Source organism: Drosophila montana, unplaced genomic scaffold (genome assembly GCF_035044405.1).
Source record: "Drosophila montana isolate Dmon_TW-CO22-7 unplaced genomic scaffold, ASM3504440v1 contig_779_1, whole genome shotgun sequence".
Classification (NCBI taxonomy): Eukaryota; Metazoa; Arthropoda; class Insecta; order Diptera; family Drosophilidae; genus Drosophila; species Drosophila montana.
Window position 1 is genome coordinate 673,915 of NW_026999075.1, and position 22,620 is coordinate 696,534.

The 22,620-nt window shown below is 38.8% G+C and overlaps 1 protein-coding gene and 1 long non-coding RNA gene across 5 annotated transcripts; one reads left to right on the plus strand and one right to left on the minus strand.

The window, feature by feature from the left end:
- Window positions 1-2,295: 2,295 nt before the first annotated feature.
- Window positions 2,296-22,081, plus strand: pnr (pannier). Of its 4 annotated transcripts, XM_064698685.1 has the most exons (5): window positions 2,296-2,495; window positions 2,748-3,133; window positions 18,280-18,879; window positions 18,943-19,213; window positions 20,992-22,080. In XM_064698685.1, the coding sequence occupies exons 3-5, from the start codon at window positions 18,379-18,381 to the stop codon at window positions 21,672-21,674; spliced, it is 1,455 nt and encodes a 484-aa protein (XP_064554755.1). In that variant the 5' UTR covers window positions 2,296-2,495; window positions 2,748-3,133; window positions 18,280-18,378; the 3' UTR covers window positions 21,675-22,080. The 4 variants fall into 4 exon arrangements, with proteins under 4 accessions (XP_064554755.1, XP_064554754.1, XP_064554753.1 ...); XM_064698684.1 differs by having other exon boundaries at window positions 2,296-3,133; XM_064698683.1 differs by lacking the exons at window positions 2,296-2,495; window positions 2,748-3,133 and adding an exon at window positions 16,803-16,944 and having other exon boundaries at window positions 18,280-18,870; window positions 20,992-22,081.
- On the minus strand, window positions 11,272-12,698 carry LOC135439850 (uncharacterized). The gene is made up of 2 exons (XR_010438198.1): window positions 11,878-12,698; window positions 11,272-11,778 (listed from the first exon to the last, which is right to left on the minus strand). It is a non-coding gene; the product is annotated as an uncharacterized LOC135439850 (long non-coding RNA).
- Window positions 22,082-22,620: the final 539 nt, after the last annotated feature.

Genomic DNA, 22,620 nt, shown 5'->3' on the forward strand with positions numbered 1-22,620 from the left:
AGCCACACATGTGTGTGTGAGTGTGTGTGTATTTGTATTTGTAGGAAACGTTGCTGTCCGTTTGCGTTTCATTAAAGTTTCGCATAAATTTTGTTGCATGTCTGCGGCATTTTATGGCCGGCCACGTATCGCACACGCATTTCGAGTCCATTTCATTTGGAACTTGTTAGGTTTTCCTATATATAGTTTTCCCATAAAAATTACATATGTACAGTCGGGCCTGCGCCTACGAATGAGCTGCTTTTCAAACAGGTAGCCGCTTTTGGGTGTCGTGTGGCGTTTGTCTCTTTTATGAGGCAGTTTTCTGGACATCTTGTTTCTTTTGTATTTGCTTCGTTTTTCAGCCACATTTGGCTGCGCCTATAAATAATTGGGTTTTATCGCCACTGGGTTTCTTTTCATTTAATAAATTTAATTTGTGGTAATTGAACTTGTTGTGGACACTGTCAACTCTGTCCAGTGCTTTTTTTTATCGCTGCGACACGCATTTATCAATCTGTTGTATATAAAATTCTAAACTTAATTGCACATTTTTCAGGCGAAAAAGAGCTATTCATTAAGCAGGAAGCGTAATTTTTTTGCTGCCAGGGTGTGTATGGTGTTGTTTATTAACTAGATGTGGGATTACACATGAATATATAAAAATGTATCAAAAGCTAACACATTTTTATTAAACGGCAAAAGTGATGTAGTTTATCCTTTTCGGGAATTTGATCTTTTTAATTCAACTAATTATGCTTTCTACTAATTTTCCTTAAAGGATATAATTAGTAATTTAAATTTAAAAGCCTTTAATTATAGTTAATTTATGATATGATAATATATGGGGTATCTCGGGCCTTTCAATTGTTGTATACCAACATATTTTTATTTGGTATTGTAAAAATAAACCTAAATTACTATATTGTATTCATGCAATATTTTGCTTTAGGGGAACACTTTTTTATATCTCACAGAAGAGAGCTTTCCCAAATCTCCTAGTTATTCATTTCGGATAGTGTATATGAATTTAAACCTGATATATAGTTGACGATCGACCAGAGGGAAATGATGTCTGCAGAATAACTGTATACATATTATAGGAATATGCTTCATTATTGGTACTCTTATATTTGACCTTTACCTATACTAAGAAATGTATATTTAAATACTTTATATTGAGTACAGAAAAAACAGGAAACCGGCTGTAAATTGAGACCAGGGAATGATTATTCTATTGTCTTAGCCAAAGGCTATCGAAGGAAGTGCTAGTTATTACCTTTAATCTCGGTTAGTAACTATAGACTTAATGTTACTAGACAGTATATGGTTAAACTCTCGATAAGCGATTTTTTTTATAAGGAGCGCATTTGCTAGTGATTATCTTTAAATCACGTTAATATTAAATGGATAGATAGAATCAGGTTTACTTAAGTTGCGACAAGCTTGTTAAATTAAGTATGTTTCCAGCATGTCTTGATGTTAAGTATTAATAATTACACCAAGTTTTACAAATTAAATAAACCATTTCTATTTACAATCAATTTGATTAAAGCTTAACTTTAATTTACGCTTGACAAGGTGTGAGAATTATCAATTATACTTATACGATCATTACATAAGTTGCATTACGCGGCTATTAAGACGATAAATGGCAATTGGCACGGCGCTTTGCAAATGAAATGCCAATTAAAGTGCACATAAAATACCAACACATTTGCCTCTTTTTTATGCAAGAATTATGGTTAATTTACAGATTTGTTTAATATTAATGATTATGAGCGCTGCGTTCGTGTGGCCGTGAATGTGTGTTTCATGATAAATGATTATAATTATGGCGAGCGGGCGCATTTCAAAATGTTGCGCATACGCCACGAGAGCCAAAAAAGCCGGAGCATGAAAGTGGGCAGTCCCAAGAGAGCCACAACACAACTGCACTCACACGCACACACTCACAGCGAGCACACAAATATCTAAACAGCAAATCAAGCAAACTTTAATATGGCTACAATTTGATTACGAGCGCCAGCGAGAGCGAACGAGCGAGCAAGCGAGCGAGCTAACAAGTGAGTCGGGAGTGAGAGAGACCGAACTAGCGAACGCCACAAAGGCAACACCCACTGCTATAGTGCGATAGCGTGTGTGTGTATATGTGCGATTGTGTGAGGTTAAAGAAAAACTCGTTTGTTTGCCCACTGCGGCAGCCACTGGCAGCCACAACGGACAGTCGCGCTCACAGCGTACGTCCAACCGGAAGCTCAAGCCAAGACCTCGTTCGCTCGCTCACTCGCTCGCTCGCTCCATCTTGTTGCCCCGTGTGCTTCCCCATTCCAATAAGAAAACAACAACAACAACAACCAAAAGAAAAACAACAACATCGCGCAGCAGTGCCAAAACTTTGCCGTCCCGAGTCTTGAATTCAGTTGACTTTTGAACGTTTCTACGCGAAATTGCAGCCATGCCGCGTGCGGCGTGAAATTGTGAATACGTTGAAAAGCCGTCGCCAATTGTGAATTGTAATTAAACAAAATTTAAATACATATTATAAAACCTAACTGAGTGGCAGACATATTGAGTATTAGCAACAACAATTTGCTGTTGTTGTTATTGTTGTTGCTCGTCCATTCGGTGGCACTTGGTAAACTTTTAATATTCAACGCGATTTGCGTGTCTGTTTATCAGTTGTGTGTCTATTGTTAATTGTGTGTTTAATGTGTGTGCGCTTGTGTGTGTTATGCTAATTTTTTGTTTACCATCATTTTCGCTAGCGTTATGCAAATGTATCTGTAAACTGGGCGGCGTATCTCTAAACATACTTGTATCTGTACCCGTATCTGCATCGGTATCTGTATCTCCATCTGTGTGTCGTGTCTGTAAGTGTCGTGTCATTTATGTCATAGTGTTACGCACTGGAAAAACGGCAACTGTTTAAATGTATATGCATTCGCATTTTAATTAAATTCGTATAGTTTGGCAAACAAACAAAACGTTTGCTGTCGAACAATAAATGCGTTTTAAAAGCAATTAAAATTCGTATAACCACAACAACGACAAAAAGGCCATAAAGAATAATAACCCAATTGCCTCATTTACATACATCATAAAAACAAATCAACGACATCAATTGGAAAGATATTCGGCATTATAAAGTCAAGTAAGTGGACAATTTATTTATAGAGCTTTTATGACACAAAAGTCTTTGATTATTTTTGGCATTGATGTAACCGGGCAAGTTTATATTAGCCACTTTTCATAAAATAAAACAGTTTAATCTTAATCAAATTAAGTATAAAGCTTATGTTGATTAATGTTTACAGTCAAATTAGGAGAGCAATAACTAACAATCTCCCAACTTAAAGTATTCGGTTAAGAAAAATAGAATTGCCTGTTCGAGGGATTGACAATTTAGATATGTCTCAAGACATAAATATAACCTTCAGGGTACTATATGCACGGCACTGCTTCTTCTCTTCATTTCATTTTCATTCCATTTCCGCACTTTATATTAAAAAGCATTTAACACATATGTTTCTGCTAAATTTAATAAAATAGGTTTTTCTGTGCAAATAAAAACTGTATGCAGCTCTGTTTGACACTCATTATTGTGAAATTGGTGTATAAAAGCAGTCTAAAAATATTAATTAATTGCAACTATCCTAATCTACCAAAGCTACTACAAGTTTTTGAATTTAGATATAATCTGCGATTTCCATTAGGTTTAATGAGGCATAAATTCAAGCGTTTATGTTTATAGATCAACTCAATTAGTGTTAAACAGAAGTCACAGATTCGTAATGCCATGTTTAATATTTAATTTGCGTTTGACAAATCAGCAACGGCAAATCGTTTTGTAAGCATTTAACGAAATCAACTATCCATCAATGTTTGGAAGCTTCGGCAAAGGTTGAAAGAAAGGAAAGCGGCAAATAGCTGGCAGAGAATAAAGCAAACTACCTGGGAGTAACAACATTTTGACTGCCAAAGATTTATCACATTTGCAGGGATTTTAATTAATTAGAAGACAAGTTATGTAGTAATTAGTATACGCTAAATTGATTTTATCTCAACGAAAATCTTGTTAACCAGCAGAAAGCTATTCAACAGGGCATCAGATAGCAACAATGTTTTACATACAGCTAACTATATATTGTATCTATTATTCCAATATTAGCTGACTTGGGCTTAAGATAAACAGATATATTTTTTATAACATATGTTTAACAATAAAAGGCTGTTGGAAATATTTGTAAGGAACAAAGTACTCACCAATACATAATTTAATTAGCTATACAATAATTGTTTTATCCGGAGGGTACAAAAATATGTACACAAATCTTACAAGCAGTTTAAAGACTTTACTGTATAAAGGAATTTTTTAATGGGCAGGCAAATACATTTTTAAATGCGTTACACATATCATGATTAAATTAGAATACCAACTGTAAGAGTATAATGAGAATTTTAAGGAATCTAAATATAAAATAAATATAAAAAGCTCACTGAAAGCCAGCCATAAATAAACTGAAATTCTTCTCGAATACAAAGCAGCAATTGTCAATTATGACATTTGCAGCTTGTACAACAAATTAATTTCGCTTTTTATATGTTTTTATTGAATTGAAACGCAAATTTATGCAACTGGCGTTGATATTGTATTTTGTAAAAAGTATGGATAAAACAATACAATAAATTCCCATATAAATATTTGTAAGCAATGCCATAAACTTGTCAGCAACATATATAGGGGTATCGATGAGAATATGGCACTCGAAGAGGTTTATATCACCTGTGTGCTGCAGAGATAACAAAATACTCAAATTACATTTCCCTCCGGGTTTTTTTCATAAGCAATTGCTTGAGGACTAAGGCCAAGTACGAAACAGCGTCAAACCGGAAAGTTGGCATGGAATTTTCAACACATTACGTTCAGCAGTTACACACAGTAGTTGAGTTACGTACACATAGATATGTATTTATTCGCACAATTGCACTGTAGATAACTAGCAGTCAGCCAAGCCAAGAGCAAACAAAAGACTTAAGCGCAAAACTTGCTCTTTCCGGCGAGTAGAAAGCATGGAAAGGTAAAACCACGATGATTATTCATTAACTGAACATAAACATCGGGTTGGCATTCATTATATGCACATAAATTAGAGCAATGTGTAAGCTGTTGATAGTCCCGAGCTGTTGTAAAATGCGCTTCATAAATAATTTAGAACCTAGGCAGGCTATTATTACGCAAAATCTACAATTGTTGATGTAACTCCAAAGCTAATCAGTTGCATCAATTGCTGGCTTCATTTTATAAGCACTTGCAGTCGTTCAGCTGTTACCTTCAGAGAGCTGGGCTAGCCCAGTCTCAATTACACGCTTGCTCTTAACTCTTGCTACACTTTCGCTCGTGTCTTCGGGGTCAAATCTCAGCATATGCGCGACAAGTGCCATTTCTTACCGGCAATTAACTGCTGGCGCCAGCAAGCCCAGCAATACAGACGGTCGTCAACAATGTAGGCTCAATGGGTCGGTCGGAGAAGAGAACATTGCCATAAGCTCAACAATGACACAACATGACAGCAGTTTCCACTTCAAGTGCATTGCAAAAAGGCCAATAAAGTCATTAGCTAGAAGTATAAACTGTGTTTTGACCATAAAATCGGGCCAAAAGGCAACTGAAACTGTGCCAGCCTAGGCCAAAAGAGCGTCAGTCCAAAACTCTGCGTGTGACCGGTGGCACAGGTTGCATGATGTATCCGTATTCGAATGTGTATGTGTGTGTGTGTGCGTGCGTAAGCGCCTTTTAATTTATGACATTTTTATGAGACCAAAAGGCAATAAAACTAAAATCGGTTTTCGACAAACAGGCAAAACAAGTCCAACGGTCAAGCCAATAGTTGCCTTTTGGGCAATTGCATCATAAATCTTGACCAAAATCGTTTAGCAAGGCAACTGGAAAGGTCATTGGGTTGCGCACAGAGTTGCCAGGCTAATTTTAAAATTTGGCTTTATAATAAAACAAGTAAGAGGTTCTAGTCGGGAGCTCCCGACTAGGGGATATCCTGAACTGTATTCTTCCAACATAGGTATAAAATGAAAAATACTTGAAATATATATACTATTCTAGAAGCTACATGTCAAGTTCGGTGACTCTAGTTCATATTATTTGCCGAAATTGCTCAAAAAAAGGATTTCGATATCGATTTTTATCGATTATTTGGAAACGGGGGAGGTTTCGAATATCGCAAACAAACTCGATCTGCGCGGGGACTAGGAGGACCTACAGCTAAAATTTCAAGTCTCTAGCTCTTATAGGTTCTGAGATCCTTACGCTATTACATACGGACAGACGGACAGACAAACAGACGGACATGGCTAGATCGACTCGGCTATTGTTGCTGATCAAGAATATATATACTTTATGGGGTCGGAAATGCTTCCTTCTGCCTGTTACATACATTTGCACAAATAAATTATACCTTGATTACCCATTTTTAATGGGTTCAGGGTATAAAAAAATACATATATATATATATATTGAAGATCTGCTAGACACATTTTGTAATCATTGATTTAGTATTTCTTTCAAGAGTTTAGGAATTTTTAACAAAGTAATAAACTATTTTGATTTTTAATTGAAAAAAGGAGCTTAAAAGTAATGCATGAATACATATACCCTTTAAATAGAATAAATGGCAGGTGCCTTTGAATAGCCATCTGGCAACTCTACCCTGCACGACCCTCAGCCAAGTGCAACAAACGTAATTATGCAACTTTTAACACTCGCTTAAAATTGCTGCAAGCCTACACACACACAGAGACTCACACATTCGCAACTAATGCAGGTAGCACAACGAAAATAAAATATGAAGCACGCAATACGAAAATAACAAGCAGAACCTAACAGGCTATGATATATGTATGTGCGAATTGCACACTAAGCAGGTCAACGGGGCAAGAACATGGCATAGCCAACAACAGGCAACCCAATAGGAAGCCCAGTTGCCACCGAGGCCAAGACCCATTGACCCGAGGAGGGCGCAGAGCCAGAGCCTGGGCCAGGGACAGGGGCAGACAGGAGTCATGTCGTGCGTTACGCGGCGTTGTTTAATTGCACGAGAGGTATTGGGTTGACAGATAGGAACTCGACCTGGACACGGGCCTCAAACATCGAGGTAATCGAAATTGGTTGGCGTCATAAGTCTGAGTCGCTTGCTGTGTGGCGGATTTCAGAAAATCAAACTGATTTCCCTAGAAAAACATTGCATAATATATATACAATATATGGATTAGGCAGATGTAACCATGATATTTGGATTATATATTAGGTAACTTTATATAATATTCAATTTCAGCAGCAAGCTCAAAATATTGCCCGAGTTCTTAGTGATTTAATTTTTCTCTTCTTTGGCATCTGGATCTTAAATTATTGTGATTATAATTTGTTTTTTAGCAATATATTGAATGTAATATCGCTTGTAATACTCATTGCAATATATAAACCCATAGATTGCGCCGTTTATCGCGCTTGCTGCCAATAAAAACGATACGCTAGCGTTATTCATAGCGATTCCATTATATAGCACTTATCAGGCAAACAATTCCAAGTGGGACTCCGAGGCACAAAACAAAATCAAAGTATTTATCGTTAGTATAAAGGAAGCAGCTGGCCTATAAGTTCAGCGATAAGCAAATAAGTAAATCTTGAGCTAAAGTTTCAAACAGCCCGATAAGTTAAAAAGCTCACAATGACATTATTATTCTTTTTCCAATTTATCTCGGTATTTCTCATGCTTAATCCGGTATGCTGGCGCCAAAAGTCATAAAAATCTAAATCGTACAGTTATGACACATGTGGAAGCCACAACTTTCAAAAGTTTTCTTCACCTTCTTTTTATTTTTGGTCAGAATATTTCGCCAGTAATTAATTAATTAATGTAAAAGACAAGGGAAAATTAGGCGACATCTTTTCACAGTCAGCGCCAAGCAATCAAAACGTATGTAGATTTTTCCACAGCTATTAATTGTCACTGCGTCTGGCAATATCTCCGGCAATGCTCTCACAAATGTAAATGTCACGAGTGAAACGACGCCGAGAGACGGAGTCTGTGGCAGATAGAGAGACGGCATAAGCCGTGCCGACGCCAAGACACTTAAAAGCTTTGGGTATGGACATACACACACATACACATACATGCATACACATATAGTCGAGCCACATTTGAATTCCTGGTGCAGCGAAGGCATGGAATTTGTCTGCCCGCGTGCCGAAAACTTGTCATTGCTGCCGGTGTGGTCGAGCAAAGACGGAGTGGGCAAGAGGGAGAGAGTAGAGCGTCTGAGATCAATCGTGTTGCCGGCAAAGATCAAGAAAAAGCCTTGCTTAATATAGACGCCAGCAGAAGGGTCAAATCAAGTTTTCAAGCGTTTGTATTCGAGCAGCGAAAAGGGGTGGGCAGAAAAGGACATTGGCGTAGCTTGAGCCCCAGCAAGTTCGTTGCTTAAGTCTTTTGTTTTGCATGGCTTTCACACGCTGCACACGGCTTGTACCAGCATAAAATTGGACATTGTCACGACTCCAATTAATTATAAAACAAAATGCATACAAATTAAAGCATTATCAGCAATTTCTAAACAACAGCAACAACAACAACAACAACGAAAACAATAACGCACCATTTCCGCCATCATTTCAGCAATTGATAAGCCAAGTGCGCGCCTCCATACAATATGCCCGGCAGTTGTTCGAGTATGAGCAATGAAATGTTATGGGCTGACACTGTTCTTCTCACAAAATCACCGATTGGAACAATCAGTTAAATGCTCAAGCATGCTTATATCACTCGTTAGCTGTTGTTGCTGTTCTTGCTTCGTTGCTAGGGGAAGAAGGCTCTTTGCTTATCACTCGAAATATTCAAATTGAGTTTTGTGTTTTTAGTGTTGTTGCTGAATGTGTAAGTAGCCGCGTTTCAATTGCGTTTCGGTTGTAGTCAAGTGCTTTTGGATATGTATTTATATGTGGTATAGTTTCGGCGCAGTCATGTGTCACAGCGATGAGTAATTGCTTCAGCTGCGCTTAAGCAAAAGCCTTAATTGCACTGCGATAAGCAATACAGGCACATATATGTATCTACATGCTCACAAGTGAGTTAGAGTACCTATTTGTACCCATGTCGCGACAAATATATTTTCTATTACGCGTTCTTATCTATTAGGCGCTTTCTGCAAAAGGAAATCTTAGGAAGGCTGGCTCCTATGAATTATTTGTCTGCTTCAAGAAGCTATTCATGAGGAAGTAGATAGCAAAAATAGTAAAATACTATAATATATATACATGCATTTAAATGTAACCAGTTGCAACCGCCAAAAGAACGGGAAACAAAAGATCAAATTAACAAGTTCTTTAAAAATTAGCTTTTTAATCTCTATATATAAAACTGTTTGTCCTGACTGACTGACTAACTAATTGGTGATCAATGCACAGCCCGTAAGAGCTAGGAAGCTGAAATTCACTGTAGTGAAAGTGCACGCTAAGACGGATTTTTGGGGAAATTCCACCCGCAAATATGGAAAAATCGCGAAAAACGTTTGTAGGTAAATTTTTTTTTGTTTACCATCAGATCGATCTCAAACCAAATTTCAAAGATCCTTGTTTAAATTCATGAGCAAATGGGGGTAAATAATTTAGTGGGTAATATTCGAGTTCAATATTTTTGTATTGTATTAAATATTTTTGTTTAGCATTCGATTGAATTCAAATCAAATTTAAAGGTCTTTCTGAAAATTCATTTGAAACGTGTTTCGCACTTTTCGCAAAACTACCCTTCTTGGATGATAACTGCTGGTCAAAGATTAAAAAGGAGAAGTTTTGGGTGTAAGCTTATTCGCAAAGATCTTTAAGAAAATTCATTTGAGAAATATTTTACACTTTTGTAAGATGCGGGTCAACGATTTATTTGCGGAAGCTCTTAGTTTTCGGGTTTATCAGTTTTAAATTTTGCGATTTTTGAAATTCCATCCGCATCTGTAATAAATAACATCCGCTCAGCTTCAAAATTATTTTTAAAGATATTTGTGAAAATTCATTTTCGTAAAATCTCCCCCGCTTTTGGATGAAAGTTAGAAGGTTAAAAAAAACGTATTTTCAAAGCACTGTGTTTCAGCGATTCCACCCGCAACTGTGGAATATTAGTGGAATCAGTTGCATGCAACATTGGACTGGCCTTTGTTAAAATGTATTTGTCACGCTTTTCGCGGTATCAACCGCTCTTGAATGGAAAATGCGGTTTAATGAACGAAACTTTAATTTTCGACATTAATATTCTTACTACATGGTCGGAAATTGTTGATTCCAACATAAGATTCTTTATTCGATGGGCTTTACACATATTTTCAAATAGAAATGGAGTTCAAGATATTATGGGCAGCATTAAATTTTCCACCGCCGGAAATTGGGCGAACCTGTAATCTCTAACAATTTAAGCATAAAACTTGCTGGCCGAATAATACCCTCTAGATTTGAATAAGCTGTGCAAAAATTATAAGTAAAATTTCATTCAAAATTTTTTTTTCATGCATATTATGATAAGTGAGATTAACCGGCTCGGGATACCCTGTCAATGGTTGTGCTTTGGCATCCATTAGTTTCGCATTTTGGAAAACTAATTGTCAGACTAGTCTAAAGATTTTAGAACGTAAGAATTTGAGTTGTGCTGGGTCTACTTTTAAGTTCCAATTTTAGCGAGTTATCTTTTAAGCTAAATGTATGTAATATGTGTAAACTTTATTCTAAATCAGATACATTGGGAGCTCATCGTTTGAAATCGGTGAGTTCATATAGACAGACAAACTACGTGCCCTGGTCGACTCAGTTCTCGATGCTGGACAAGAATATATATACCCTACACTACTTAATTTGTTGCATATAATGGTAGTTACAGAACTAGCAAGTCCTCCATTTTAATAAATTTTCTTATTTTTAAATCCTGAAATTAGTTTAAAATTTATTTTTGAGCGAACTATGACAACTATGTATGATAAAATTGTTTGCATAGATGGCGAAAAAATCGTTATGGATATTGGAATTATAAATATCTATTCAAGAACCAAGCTTAGCATTTTAGACACACGCAGCTCAACACTTCATTCATCTGCATGTTTGACTCTCAATATGCAAACTAACTGCATGTAAATGCCACAAAACGCTTGATACACTCCGAGTCCCAAGACTTCAAATGCATTTGCTACATAAAAACGCCATAATTACAACTCCAAACTGCCTAAAACACTCAAGAGAACTACGTCTACATCTGAAAGATTCTCATAATTACACATAAGAAGAAATAAACATACAAATTTGAATAAAATCGATATAACCACAGACATGGGTCTGAGAGCGGAGTGGAGGTGAAGGTGGATGAGTGCTGCTGCCGCTGCTGCTGCTGCTGATGCTGATGCTGCCGGCGTACTTTGCCATTAAGAATCGAACCACAAATCCACTTAAAATCACTACAAAAACCAATAAAGATTTCTTTCATCTTTGCCGAAGGAGTGCGCGAGATGGCAACAGCGTGAGCGAGCGAGAGCGCACGATTCACATCCACATTGATCGCGCGACAATGAGAGCGAGACAATCATGAGACAATCAACAGACATTGTAATCGAATGTAGTGCACCAGAGCGCTTAGAGGCTTAGCATTTGAAGAAAGTCTCGGCTGGGGTACATATGGAATACTTGGGATAGCGTTGGCGGTGACGCCACTTTGAAATTTCGGGTGACATTTTCTCTAATATCTGGTAGGGCAGCTGAAAGGGTATTCAGGATTAGTGGAGCCAAGGTAATTATCATTTGTCTGGCTGTTATCGGTAAAAATAATATGCATATCAATGAGTTCTCCAACTCACTCTATTTGCTTTTCTTTACTTTCATTCACATTTCCATTGCGAGCAGTTTTCCATAAGCGACTCGCTCCATTTTCGTTTCCAGGAAAGCGCGTGCCTTTCCTTCAGCGTATGCGCCTGATAAACGTCATAAAACTTAATCACCGCAACAGTTCCAGCCTCGTATGGTGGCTGGGCATCGTCAACAAGATCGTGTGGATGATCACATTAACGGCCAGGCGCATGATATATAAAGCTGTTCACAAATTAAGGTCCATTAGCGCAGCAGGATGTGTCAGCGTCGATTGAAATATGCGCTTGTCTGGCTTGCGGTTTTTTGTTTTGACATTTTTCGTACCTTCTGCTTGGCCAGAGACTCGACCTCTCTCTCTCCCTCTCTCTCCGATTTGACTTGCCTCACTTTTCACTCACTCTGCTCGCTTTTTGCATTATAATGAAAAGAATTTGTTCACCATCCAGCCGGGGCGGAAGATTGCCAACAGGCAACGAACCTTTTTGATGGGTGAATTATGTGATTTTCGATGGCCAGAAACTAAGGCAAATCGTCTGATTAATGATCCACGCCATGGGTTTCGGGAATGTTGTGAGTGGTATTTGGCCCACTTGTGGCTATCTGTTAGATATATGAGTGTCAGTGAATAAGTGGCTTATAGAAGCCAATATCCAACACGAGCAAATTCGAAATCTTTTTTCATAAAATATTTGTTGCGATTGAAAGCCGATTCGATAAAAACTAAATTATTGTTAAATGAAACTTGAACATTTTTGTACAAGCGGAAGGCGGTCTTAACTTTTTGTGGAAGGAAATAACCATTTTATGATTTTAAAATATGAAATGATGCTGAAATCATAGGTAGCTTTTATGTAGCTCCATTGACTTCTATCATTCCATTTGTATATGCTTTGCGATACCAATCCCCAATTTTGAATATTTGGTTAATATTTGGAAATAGATCGAAACATGCACTTAACAAATAAGCTCGGGCCGTTCGGACAATTATAAAAAAAAACCTGGCCCGCTCTAAGCCCTAAAACGAAGCTACACACTTTTAAAGAATTTCCTTTTGTGATTTTAGTTTTTTTTGTCAAGCCGTTTTTAATTATCTACAACGACACTTTGATTATGTTTTGGCTAATAGATAAGTACATTTAAGTCGTTTCTTTTAACTATTTGTTTCAATAGTTAGAGATTGGTGTGAAATTAGCTTTGATAAACAGGTATTGGCTTATTTTTTCTTATTTATTTTATTTCATCATGAAACAGTTTTATTCTGCCAGTGTATTACTATTACTTGCTATTATTAGGCATTCGTTTTTTTTTAATGAGCCGCACTCAATTCATTCACAATCTCTCTAAATATCACACATAGCTTTTTTTCATTTTCTACCTTTTAAATGGACATATACATATATCATTTTCAGAGACATATTTCTGAAAATTAGCAAGAAGCACTTCTCCTTAGTTACCCCTTACTCTCCTCATGTCCCTTTCTACTTTGCAATAAGGGACATAACAATAAATAGACCCTCATTAGGAGCAATACAAACACACGGGCGTCAATTAATTAAATCTTTCTCTGCGATCCTTCGATCTTTGTCATGGCCACTTTCCTATAAGGACAGTGTTTGGGCACTTGCACACGCCCAGCTACACACGGCTACAGGGAAACGAGCTGGTGACACCACAGACGGAAGGTGAGCGCAGCTAAGCCCGGTCGGGTTTCGATCTCGGCAGGCGGATTACTTTCACACAGACTGAAGCACTCGAGTGTCTACTGTTCTAGGAGCAAGTAGCTCGATCTGGAACCTGTTTCGGTTTCAAGTGCGGGCCATTATTTTCGAAGACTTACATGAAATTGACTAATTTCGTGTGTTTCAATCGCAGTCGCAGTTTCGGCGCCGCGGCAGCGCAGTCGGCGTCGCAGTTGCTGCATTTGAAATGCACCTACAAATTTTTACCTGTCACTCAGCCAACGGCATCTCTATCTCGCTCTGGAGTCTTGTGCGTCGTCTCCATCTCGCTTGCACGCGGAGTCTTGTGTGAAGTCGACGCCTGCAAGTGACACGCGGAGGCAACGAGTGGCCGGCGGGACAGAAGGACGGAGGGACGGAGTGCGTTGCCTGCCCATTGATGAAATTGACTTTTTATGTTGGTTGCCGTTGACTTCTCTTCGATTTTGCGTGGCGCTGCTCTCGGCCGCTGCAGAAGTTGACGTCGCTGCCGCTGTCGCCGTCACCGTCGGCTGCGCCGAACTGAAACTGGATTTTTGGGATTAAGTTTTTGTTTACTTTGAGGCGGTTTTTTAGTTTGTTTGTACGCCTCAAGGAAGTCGGTTCGTTGTGCCCGCGATCCACAGCAACAACAATAACAACAAAGACAATAACAACAAAAGCCATAATAACTCAAATCTGTTAAGTGCTCGTAACTGGATTAATACGAATATTTATTGCTTTATTAGCCGCATTAATCGAAAGGCTTACAACAAAGCCCATTAAATGCTCAATCCAATCGATCGAGCAATAAGAATAATAACAAATGCAGCCAAATTTGAACAATTTCAAGTCAGTTGCAATTAATATCGTATTTTTGCATTTCTGTGATATATTTGTGTTGTGACAATTTGAACTTAAATTCCGCGTTACGATTAATCAATCCTTAAACAAGCTGCCAAACAGAAAGCCGTACAAAATAATCAAATCAATAAATTATGGGCATTTTGCTAAGTGATGGCGATGTAAGTTGAGCTTTTATCATTAAACATTTGCATAATCCGATACATTTTTTATTTCCCTACAATAAATCATAATTTGTTTAAATTTGTATTTTAACTCCTCGATTTAGTCGTGAGTATTCGAGCAAATTAAATGTACGAAACTATTAGGTTTTCCAAATTGCTCAAACATATTCATGAGACATATTATTCATATTCCAAATATTATAAAGCGCATTTTATTCAGAGAAAGGCTTATACAAATTAAGGCATTCATAAATAGTACGTCTTACCTTTTTCATTCATTCTTAAAATTCCTCCTTATCATCTATATTTCCCGCTCTTTCCCAGCGTACCATTCAAAAAGTCCAGTAAGCTCGTAATAACAGACACCAAGACCAACAATTCCTATATTGTTTCCCTAGAATATCATCTTAAATTTGATTTTGCTAAAAAGACATATACAACAATTTATTTCTTATGGCACTTTTTTAGACTTAGCCATTTTATAGGATCCAAAAGCAGTCGTTCGTTCTTTCCTCTGGTTTTAAGGTTTTTATATGAAATTGAAAGTATTTCTTTTATTACTTTAAGTGTTTCTGCCAAATTAATAGTATTTCTGTCGATCAAGTCTGGCTTTCCCTGCAGCTTAAACTTATCGTATCTAATGTCTCTATGCAAATAAGCCAACACAGTTGTTTACAGGAAAACTAAACTCTATAGTCGTTGGATGACATCCGCTAGTTAGAACTATGAAGAGAAGTGCAATTCCCGCCGCAACGATCCATCCATGAATGAGTCAAGTGTGAGCAGCTCAAGTGGGGGGAAGAGAGGAGTGCCTAAAACAGGATCCTCTGAACATAGACCTGGCGCTGGCCGGGTGAGTGAGCGCACCCGGTTTGAACGGCCTTAGCCGAGAGACTTATAAAAAACCACTTAAAGCGCCGCTTTAATCCTAAGTGTTCTCGATGCCCTCCTCGCTGTTGCCTTGTTTGTTTTTTTTTTTTTGTTTTTTTTTTGTTGGTTTTTGGTTTTATTCCTTCACTTGGCTGCCGCTCAAGTGGTTTTCTCTGTTTGTTTTTATTCCTTCATTTGCAGTGACAAATTATTAACGTTCAACTCATCGTCCCCATCAGCATCTCGACCTGCTGATGATCGCTAGTTGAGTTCCCGATCTGTGCCTCATTTTTATTAAATTGATTTTTTATTGCTCTTTATTTTAATTTCCCGCCTTCTTCTTCACCTTCTACTTCGACGGCATTGAGTTTGGCTTAGCCCTTTATTTTGTTGGGCTCGCTTTTTAATAAGCGCCAAAGCGCCTCTGCAGTCACTTCGAAGTGCCTGCGATCCCGAACTGATTCCATGCCGATCTCGATCCTGGCTGGGCCAAACGCATCCACCTCACACCCCTGCTCCCATACTCAGGGCAGCAACATGTTGACAATTTTTCGTGTGGTCGCCGCTCCTTTGATCCGACACCGCTCCGTGCTCTGGCAACGGCCGGCGCTCTCTTTGATCGACTGATCTTCTAAAGGGAGCGACGTCATTATGCACGCGTGGTCAACTCTTTGATGGCTGGAATTGTTGTTCTCTTCCCCTTTCATCACATGCGTTTGTGGAACGCTGCACATTTCTTTGGCGTTTCGAGAATTGTGTTAAAATGTGCGTCAATTGATCTTGTTGCTAATGGGAGAATCTGTTGCAAACAGCTTTCTTTGCCCATGTTAAATAAATAGAAATAATTTAGTAATCAAATATTAAAAATGATTTACATAAATATTGACACTCCTGCATTATTTAAATTTCAATTCAGAAGTTTTACCCTTAATAGATTCGAGCTTTCAAACTTTCTTAAATACATTTCACACCCAAGTTTCAGAATTCGTGCATAAAACAGAATAAGAAGTTTTGAATTTCGCAAATTTTTTTTTTGCTTTTGTAAATATTGCTTATTCACAAGAAGACTCTTGTAAAAATATAAAATACAAATTAATTTATGGAAAAAATACACTTTGCCGTCGGCTAAAAAGATTGTCCTGAAATTCTTCTTTTTAACAACAAATATTACTCAATTCTCACATTCATGTCTCATGCCTCACATTCTTACGTACAGATGTAAGTGCTAAAAGGCCAAATTGAGATTTTCCTAAAAATTATTAAACATTTACTAGGTAAAGTAAATCGTTCGAATTTCCCACTACTCAATCCAGCAGCCATCTGTTTTGTCCAAATTGTGGAATATTAACGTATGCGAGAGAAATCGGCTGCGTTTGAAAAGATGAGCAGAAATTAAAAAGTTCATACATCATCGCATTAAATTTCTGGGATAAGATAAAGACGTCAAATGGATTTTGTGATTGTAAGCACAAACTCTGTAAGATACACATTTGAATATACAGATGCGAATAAACGAAATAAATAAATAAAAAAAAAATATGCAATTGGCGCCTTAATTGAGATTGATGTGAAAAACAGATTTCTACGTTGCTTTTGGTTATTGAACCTTTTGTAAAGAAACTGCAACAACAAAAAACAAAAAGCGGAAAACGTATTGAAAATCAGACTACGGCACTTGAAGGCTTTTCATTTGGTGCAAAAATGTTGAATGAACAATTTGTTTGTAGTGGACAAAAGAGATTAATAAAAGCTATACAAATGTGAAGAAACATAATGGAACTGAAGAGGTGAAGACGAAACGCAAAACGTTGTTTTTTAGATGCAAATAAAAATATTAAAAAACACATTTTGTTTTATTGTTTCGAATTTGAAATGAAAATCGAGATGCTTAAAAGCTGGACACGAATTTGTGCGTTGTGTACGAAATATCTGAAAGTGTGCAGGTCCAAAATGAAAACGAATACACTTCAGGCAAGAATCGCAGTTCGAATCTCAAGCTTACGTTATGGATTTGCTGAAGGTCAGCCAGTGGTATTTATAAGTTTATAGCCAGACGATATAGTAATAAAAATTCTAAGAATAGACTTCTTTCTTACACTTACCACTAATAAAAAAAACACTTGCTGCGGTAAACTCCTATTGTCTTCAGACTTCCAGTCTCTGAACAGAAAGCACATATATAAAATCAAGACACCCTTAAATAAGATTATCTACCAATACAATTATGACTAATAATGCGACCCATATAATACTTATGGCCATCATTAAGGAAATTACTTCCAAAGCCCACGTACGTATAGACTATACACGAAAGTGCAAAGCTGTGGAGCGACAGAGGGAAGCCTACGCACGGCATCCAGGAGAAACTCATTTGTAAGTGCTGGAAATGCACAAAGATATAGAGACGAGTCACAGAAGATGCAGCGCGCCATTCATTTGAGATGGAATAAAAGGGCGCCGTTGAAACAAACGAGTTCTGCTCACAAAGAGAGAGAACGAGAGAGAGAGAAAGAGAGGTAGTGTGTGTGTGTGTGTGTATGGTGAGGGGGCCCAGCAGATCCAAATAACTGCAGCAAGAGGCAGCAACCAAAATGGCTTCTCGCAAGGGCGTGTCGTCCAATGGCAGCACCTGGCAGATCGAAGAGCAAGGCGCACAAAGAGCGAGGGAGTGGCAGTGAGATAGAGAAAAAGCCCGTTGCCAGGCAGCAGAGGGATAGACAGAGAAAGACAGAGAGGAGAGAGAAGCAGTTGTTATTTTTGCCTAATATGTTGCATTTTCTTGTCATCTGCTTTGCAGTCGACCTCGGATCAGCAGTCAACGCGTGACTATCCGCAGTTGAGCGGCGACTATCACAACGTGCAGCTACAGGTCGCCGCCGTCGCTGCCAGTTCCAAGATGTATCACAGCAGCAGCGCCGCTGCAGCGGCCGCCTACACAGATTTGGCCGCTGCCGGGGGCGCTGCCAGCGTCTCCGGTTATCATCATCAGCAGGCGGTCAATGCGCCCGTCTATGTGCCCTCCAATCGCCAATATAACCACGTGGCGGCACATTTCGGTAGTGCCGCAGCTGCACAGAATGCCTGGTCAACGGATAGCTTTGGATCGGCGCATGCGCAGCTGCCGGCGCAGTTCTATACACAGAACGCAGCGGTCATGATGGCGCCCTGGCGCAGCGCTTACGATCCAACTGGCTTTCAGCGCTCCTCCCCCTATGAGAGCGCCATGGAGTTTCAGTTCGGCGAGGGGCGCGAATGCGTCAACTGTGGTGCCATCTCCACGCCGCTTTGGCGACGCGACGGCACCGGCCACTATCTCTGCAACGCTTGCGGACTGTATCACAAGATGAACGGCATGAACCGGCCGTTGATAAAGCCCAGCAAGCGACTGGTGAGTGCAGTGAGTAGCCACAACTCCAGTGATTATCCATATCCATACTCATCTCCGGCTTGTTACCCACAGACCGCCACGCGTCGCCTAGGCTTGTGCTGTACGAACTGTGGCACTCGCACCACCACGCTCTGGAGACGCAACAACGATGGGGAGCCAGTGTGCAATGCCTGTGGCCTCTACTTCAAGTTGCACGGCGTCAATCGGCCACTGGCCATGCGCAAGGATGGCATCCAGACGCGCAAGCGAAAGCCCAAGAAAACAGGCAGCGGCTCCACAGCGGGAACTGGTTCGGGATCGAGCTCTACCACGGAGGCCATCAAGGAGTGCAAGGAAGAGCATGGTAAGCAAGCTGAATAGTGTATTACTTTGTACATACCCTTTACAGATTCAAAACGTGTAAAACAAAATAGTTATTTCGTAGTTGTTCAAATTTATGTGAGTATATACAAGATGTATATATTCTAGATAAGTGCAATGGCTCCGGTACATGTCTCGAACCTTGCCATCAGTTTTGGTTCTAAAGGCTAAGATTCTACTTTTAAAACCACATCTTATAATTGATCAATTTCATAGACTTTTATACATACACATTATGAAAAGAACAAAAGAAGTAGAGAGAAGAGAGGGGGAGTTAAAGTGCAAGAAAAGAAATTATAATGAATGAATGAATGCGTGATAAATGAATGAATAAAAAGCTTAATAGATTGGCAACACAACTAGTTAATATAATATTATCTGAGAATTAAATCCTGTAAGTCCTACTTGAATTCATGAGAATCGGATATTAGGACGATATTAAAACAAGAGTGCCCGACTGGGGGTAACCGCTACCTTTCTCTACCAACACAAATGCAGTCAGTTTAGCTACCTTCAACTGACCGAACTACTTTCCATTGCCTCATACTTGACAATCGTAACAACACCTGAACATAAACGAAAAAACGGAACAAAAATAGCACAGCATACAATACAGTCGCAATTGGAATTATCTTTATAGAATTAAAACGAGTAAGAAGGGCTATCTTCGGCACGCCGAAGATTTAATACCCTTGCAGAACCAACATTTTCAAAATGCTCATAGTGCTTTGCGGGTATCTAAGAAGCACAGAGAAAATAGTTAATGCCGAGTTTGGTTAAGGAATCATGAAAAATACAAAATTTTTCATTTTAGAGCGATCGTTCCTATGGAAACTATATGATATAGTGGTCCGATGTAAATAAGATTTTGCATAAATGTAGGGAACATAGTGAAACTTATAAATGGCGAGTTTGGTCAAGATATCTTGAAAAACATAAAAGTTTTCCATATAAAAAACTAATTTTCGTCGATCTTTCCTATGGCAGCTGTATGATATAGGGTCCGATGTTTTAAGGATTTTGCATATATATGAGAAGCATAGTAAAACTAATAAATACCGAGTTTGGTCATGATATCTTGATAAACAAAAAAGTTTTTCATATAAGAACCAACTTTTTGACCAATCGTTCCTATGACAGCTATATGATATACTGGTCAAATCCAGCCGATTCTGACATATGTACTGCGTGCAGCGGAAGAAATATTTCTGCAAAGTTTCATGACTATAGCTTTAAGGCGGACATGGCTATATCGACTCGGCTGTTGATACCTTCTATGCGTTACACATTTAACTGCAAAATTATAATACTCTCTGCAAGGGTATAAAAAGACACGCATTTTGATGGGTGGCGGTAGCTATAAAATGTAAGATAATTGATCTGCTTATGTTATTATAGAAGCTACATATTAAATTTTGTGACTCAAGCCCTTAATACTAAAAGATTTGATCAAAAAGCAGGATTTTGATAGCGAAATATACTTATATGCATACACACATACACATACACATATTCAAATACATACATAAACACATCACTAGTCCAACTTGGGGTAAAGCTCGGATTGTTTGTTTGGGAAAATGATTTGATTTAATTGTTGGTTCAACGCAATGTAATTCCCGGCTAAAACCGGTTCGGTAAAATATAATCAGTTGTAGCCTTAAACTTATAGCTGGAAAACCATATATAACATTTTCTCCCCTTTACTTATTTCTTAAAGTTTTGCATTTCTGATGGTGGTTTTCTCTCTCTACCTTGCAGATCTCAAGCCCACGCTTAGCCTGGAACGACACAGTCTCAACAAGTTGCATACGGATCTGAAGAGCTCGCTGGCCGGCAGTGCGGTCAGCAGCCTAATGGGGCAGCATCACAGCCAGCAGCCGCAGCAGCAGTCGGCACCGTCACATCAGCAATGCTTTCCACACTACGCCCAGCAGCACCAGCAGCACCAGCAGCAACAACAGCAGCAACAGCAGCAGTCGCAGCACCAACACCTCAGCCACCAATCCCAGCTGAGTGCCAGGCAGTTGCATGGAGCCGGCTCGCAGCTGTACACGCCCAGCAGCAGCTCCGCGGCCTCCGCGTACACGACGCACAGCAGCAATGCCGCAGACACGCCCACACTAAGCAACGGCACGCCCTCGCCTCACTATCAACACCATCATTTGCACGCCGCCGCCGCGGCGAGCAGCTCGCATGGACACCATGCAGCGGCGGCTCATCACCACATACACGCGGCCGCAGCTGCCGCGGCATATGGTGTCAAAACGGAGGCGACTGCCACCAATTATGACTATGTGAACAACTGCTATTTTGGGGCCTCATTTGGGGCCCTGGGCGGAGCCGCCTCGTCGGCAATGGCTGGTGGGGCGACCGGCGATCTGGCCGGGTACCATCATCAGCACAATGTCATCCAGGCCGCCAAGCTGATGGCGACATCCTGAGCGGCGGCGGCGGCGGTGACGGCGGGCACTGTGATCTCTTCTCCACAACACACACAGCGTACTACAGACACCTTCGTTGGAGCCTCGTTGGAATGGTATTGAAAAGACTTTTGAATTAGTTTTACATAAGTTGCAATTAGATTTTTATGGCTTGTAAATAACTGCACGAAAGTTTTGTACAAATATTTGTTTATCGCCTTGTTCCGTTTCCCTTAACCACTACGTAAGTCTCCAGTTAGTCTAAGGTTTAGTTTTATACACCAATGTGTAAAGTGTTTGCATTAACCTCTTTCTCTAACTAGCATAAATCATCCATGTCAAATACAATGCGCACCCAATCATAGATCATTTAGCCATATTTTAGTAGAATATCTTATAAGTCCATGAATATTACCATTTAAATAAATAATATTAATTTCAAAGATACACACGATTAGAAATATTTTCATTCGCTACGAAAACTACTACGATATGTTTTGATTGGGTTACAATAAGACATATATTTTAGTGGGCGCCAAAAGGTATGCTACAAAGAAAAACATAAAAATATTATGCGCTCTTTAAAGCTTGCTATATAAATTTGCTGTACTTCAAATGTTTCAATTAAAATTTCGGTAAAATCATGTTTTCCAGATATTTTAAACACTTTCCACTATTCAATCATCGGTTCAATACTTTTAAAATCTATTCAGAGGTAGTTCATCAAAAGTCTTCAAAAAACAAAATTAATATTTTGAGAAAAATAATTTTAAACTAAACTAAAATGAATGTTCTTCAAAAAATATGCTTATACTTATATGGCGAAATACAAAACTGTATGATATTATTTTTTTAATTTATTTGGTGTGTTAACTTAAAACTTGTATCTGATACCGAATGGTTGATGCCGTATAAATTAGATACCTTGTACTGCAGCTGTAACTGTCATTTATTTTTGATGGACGTA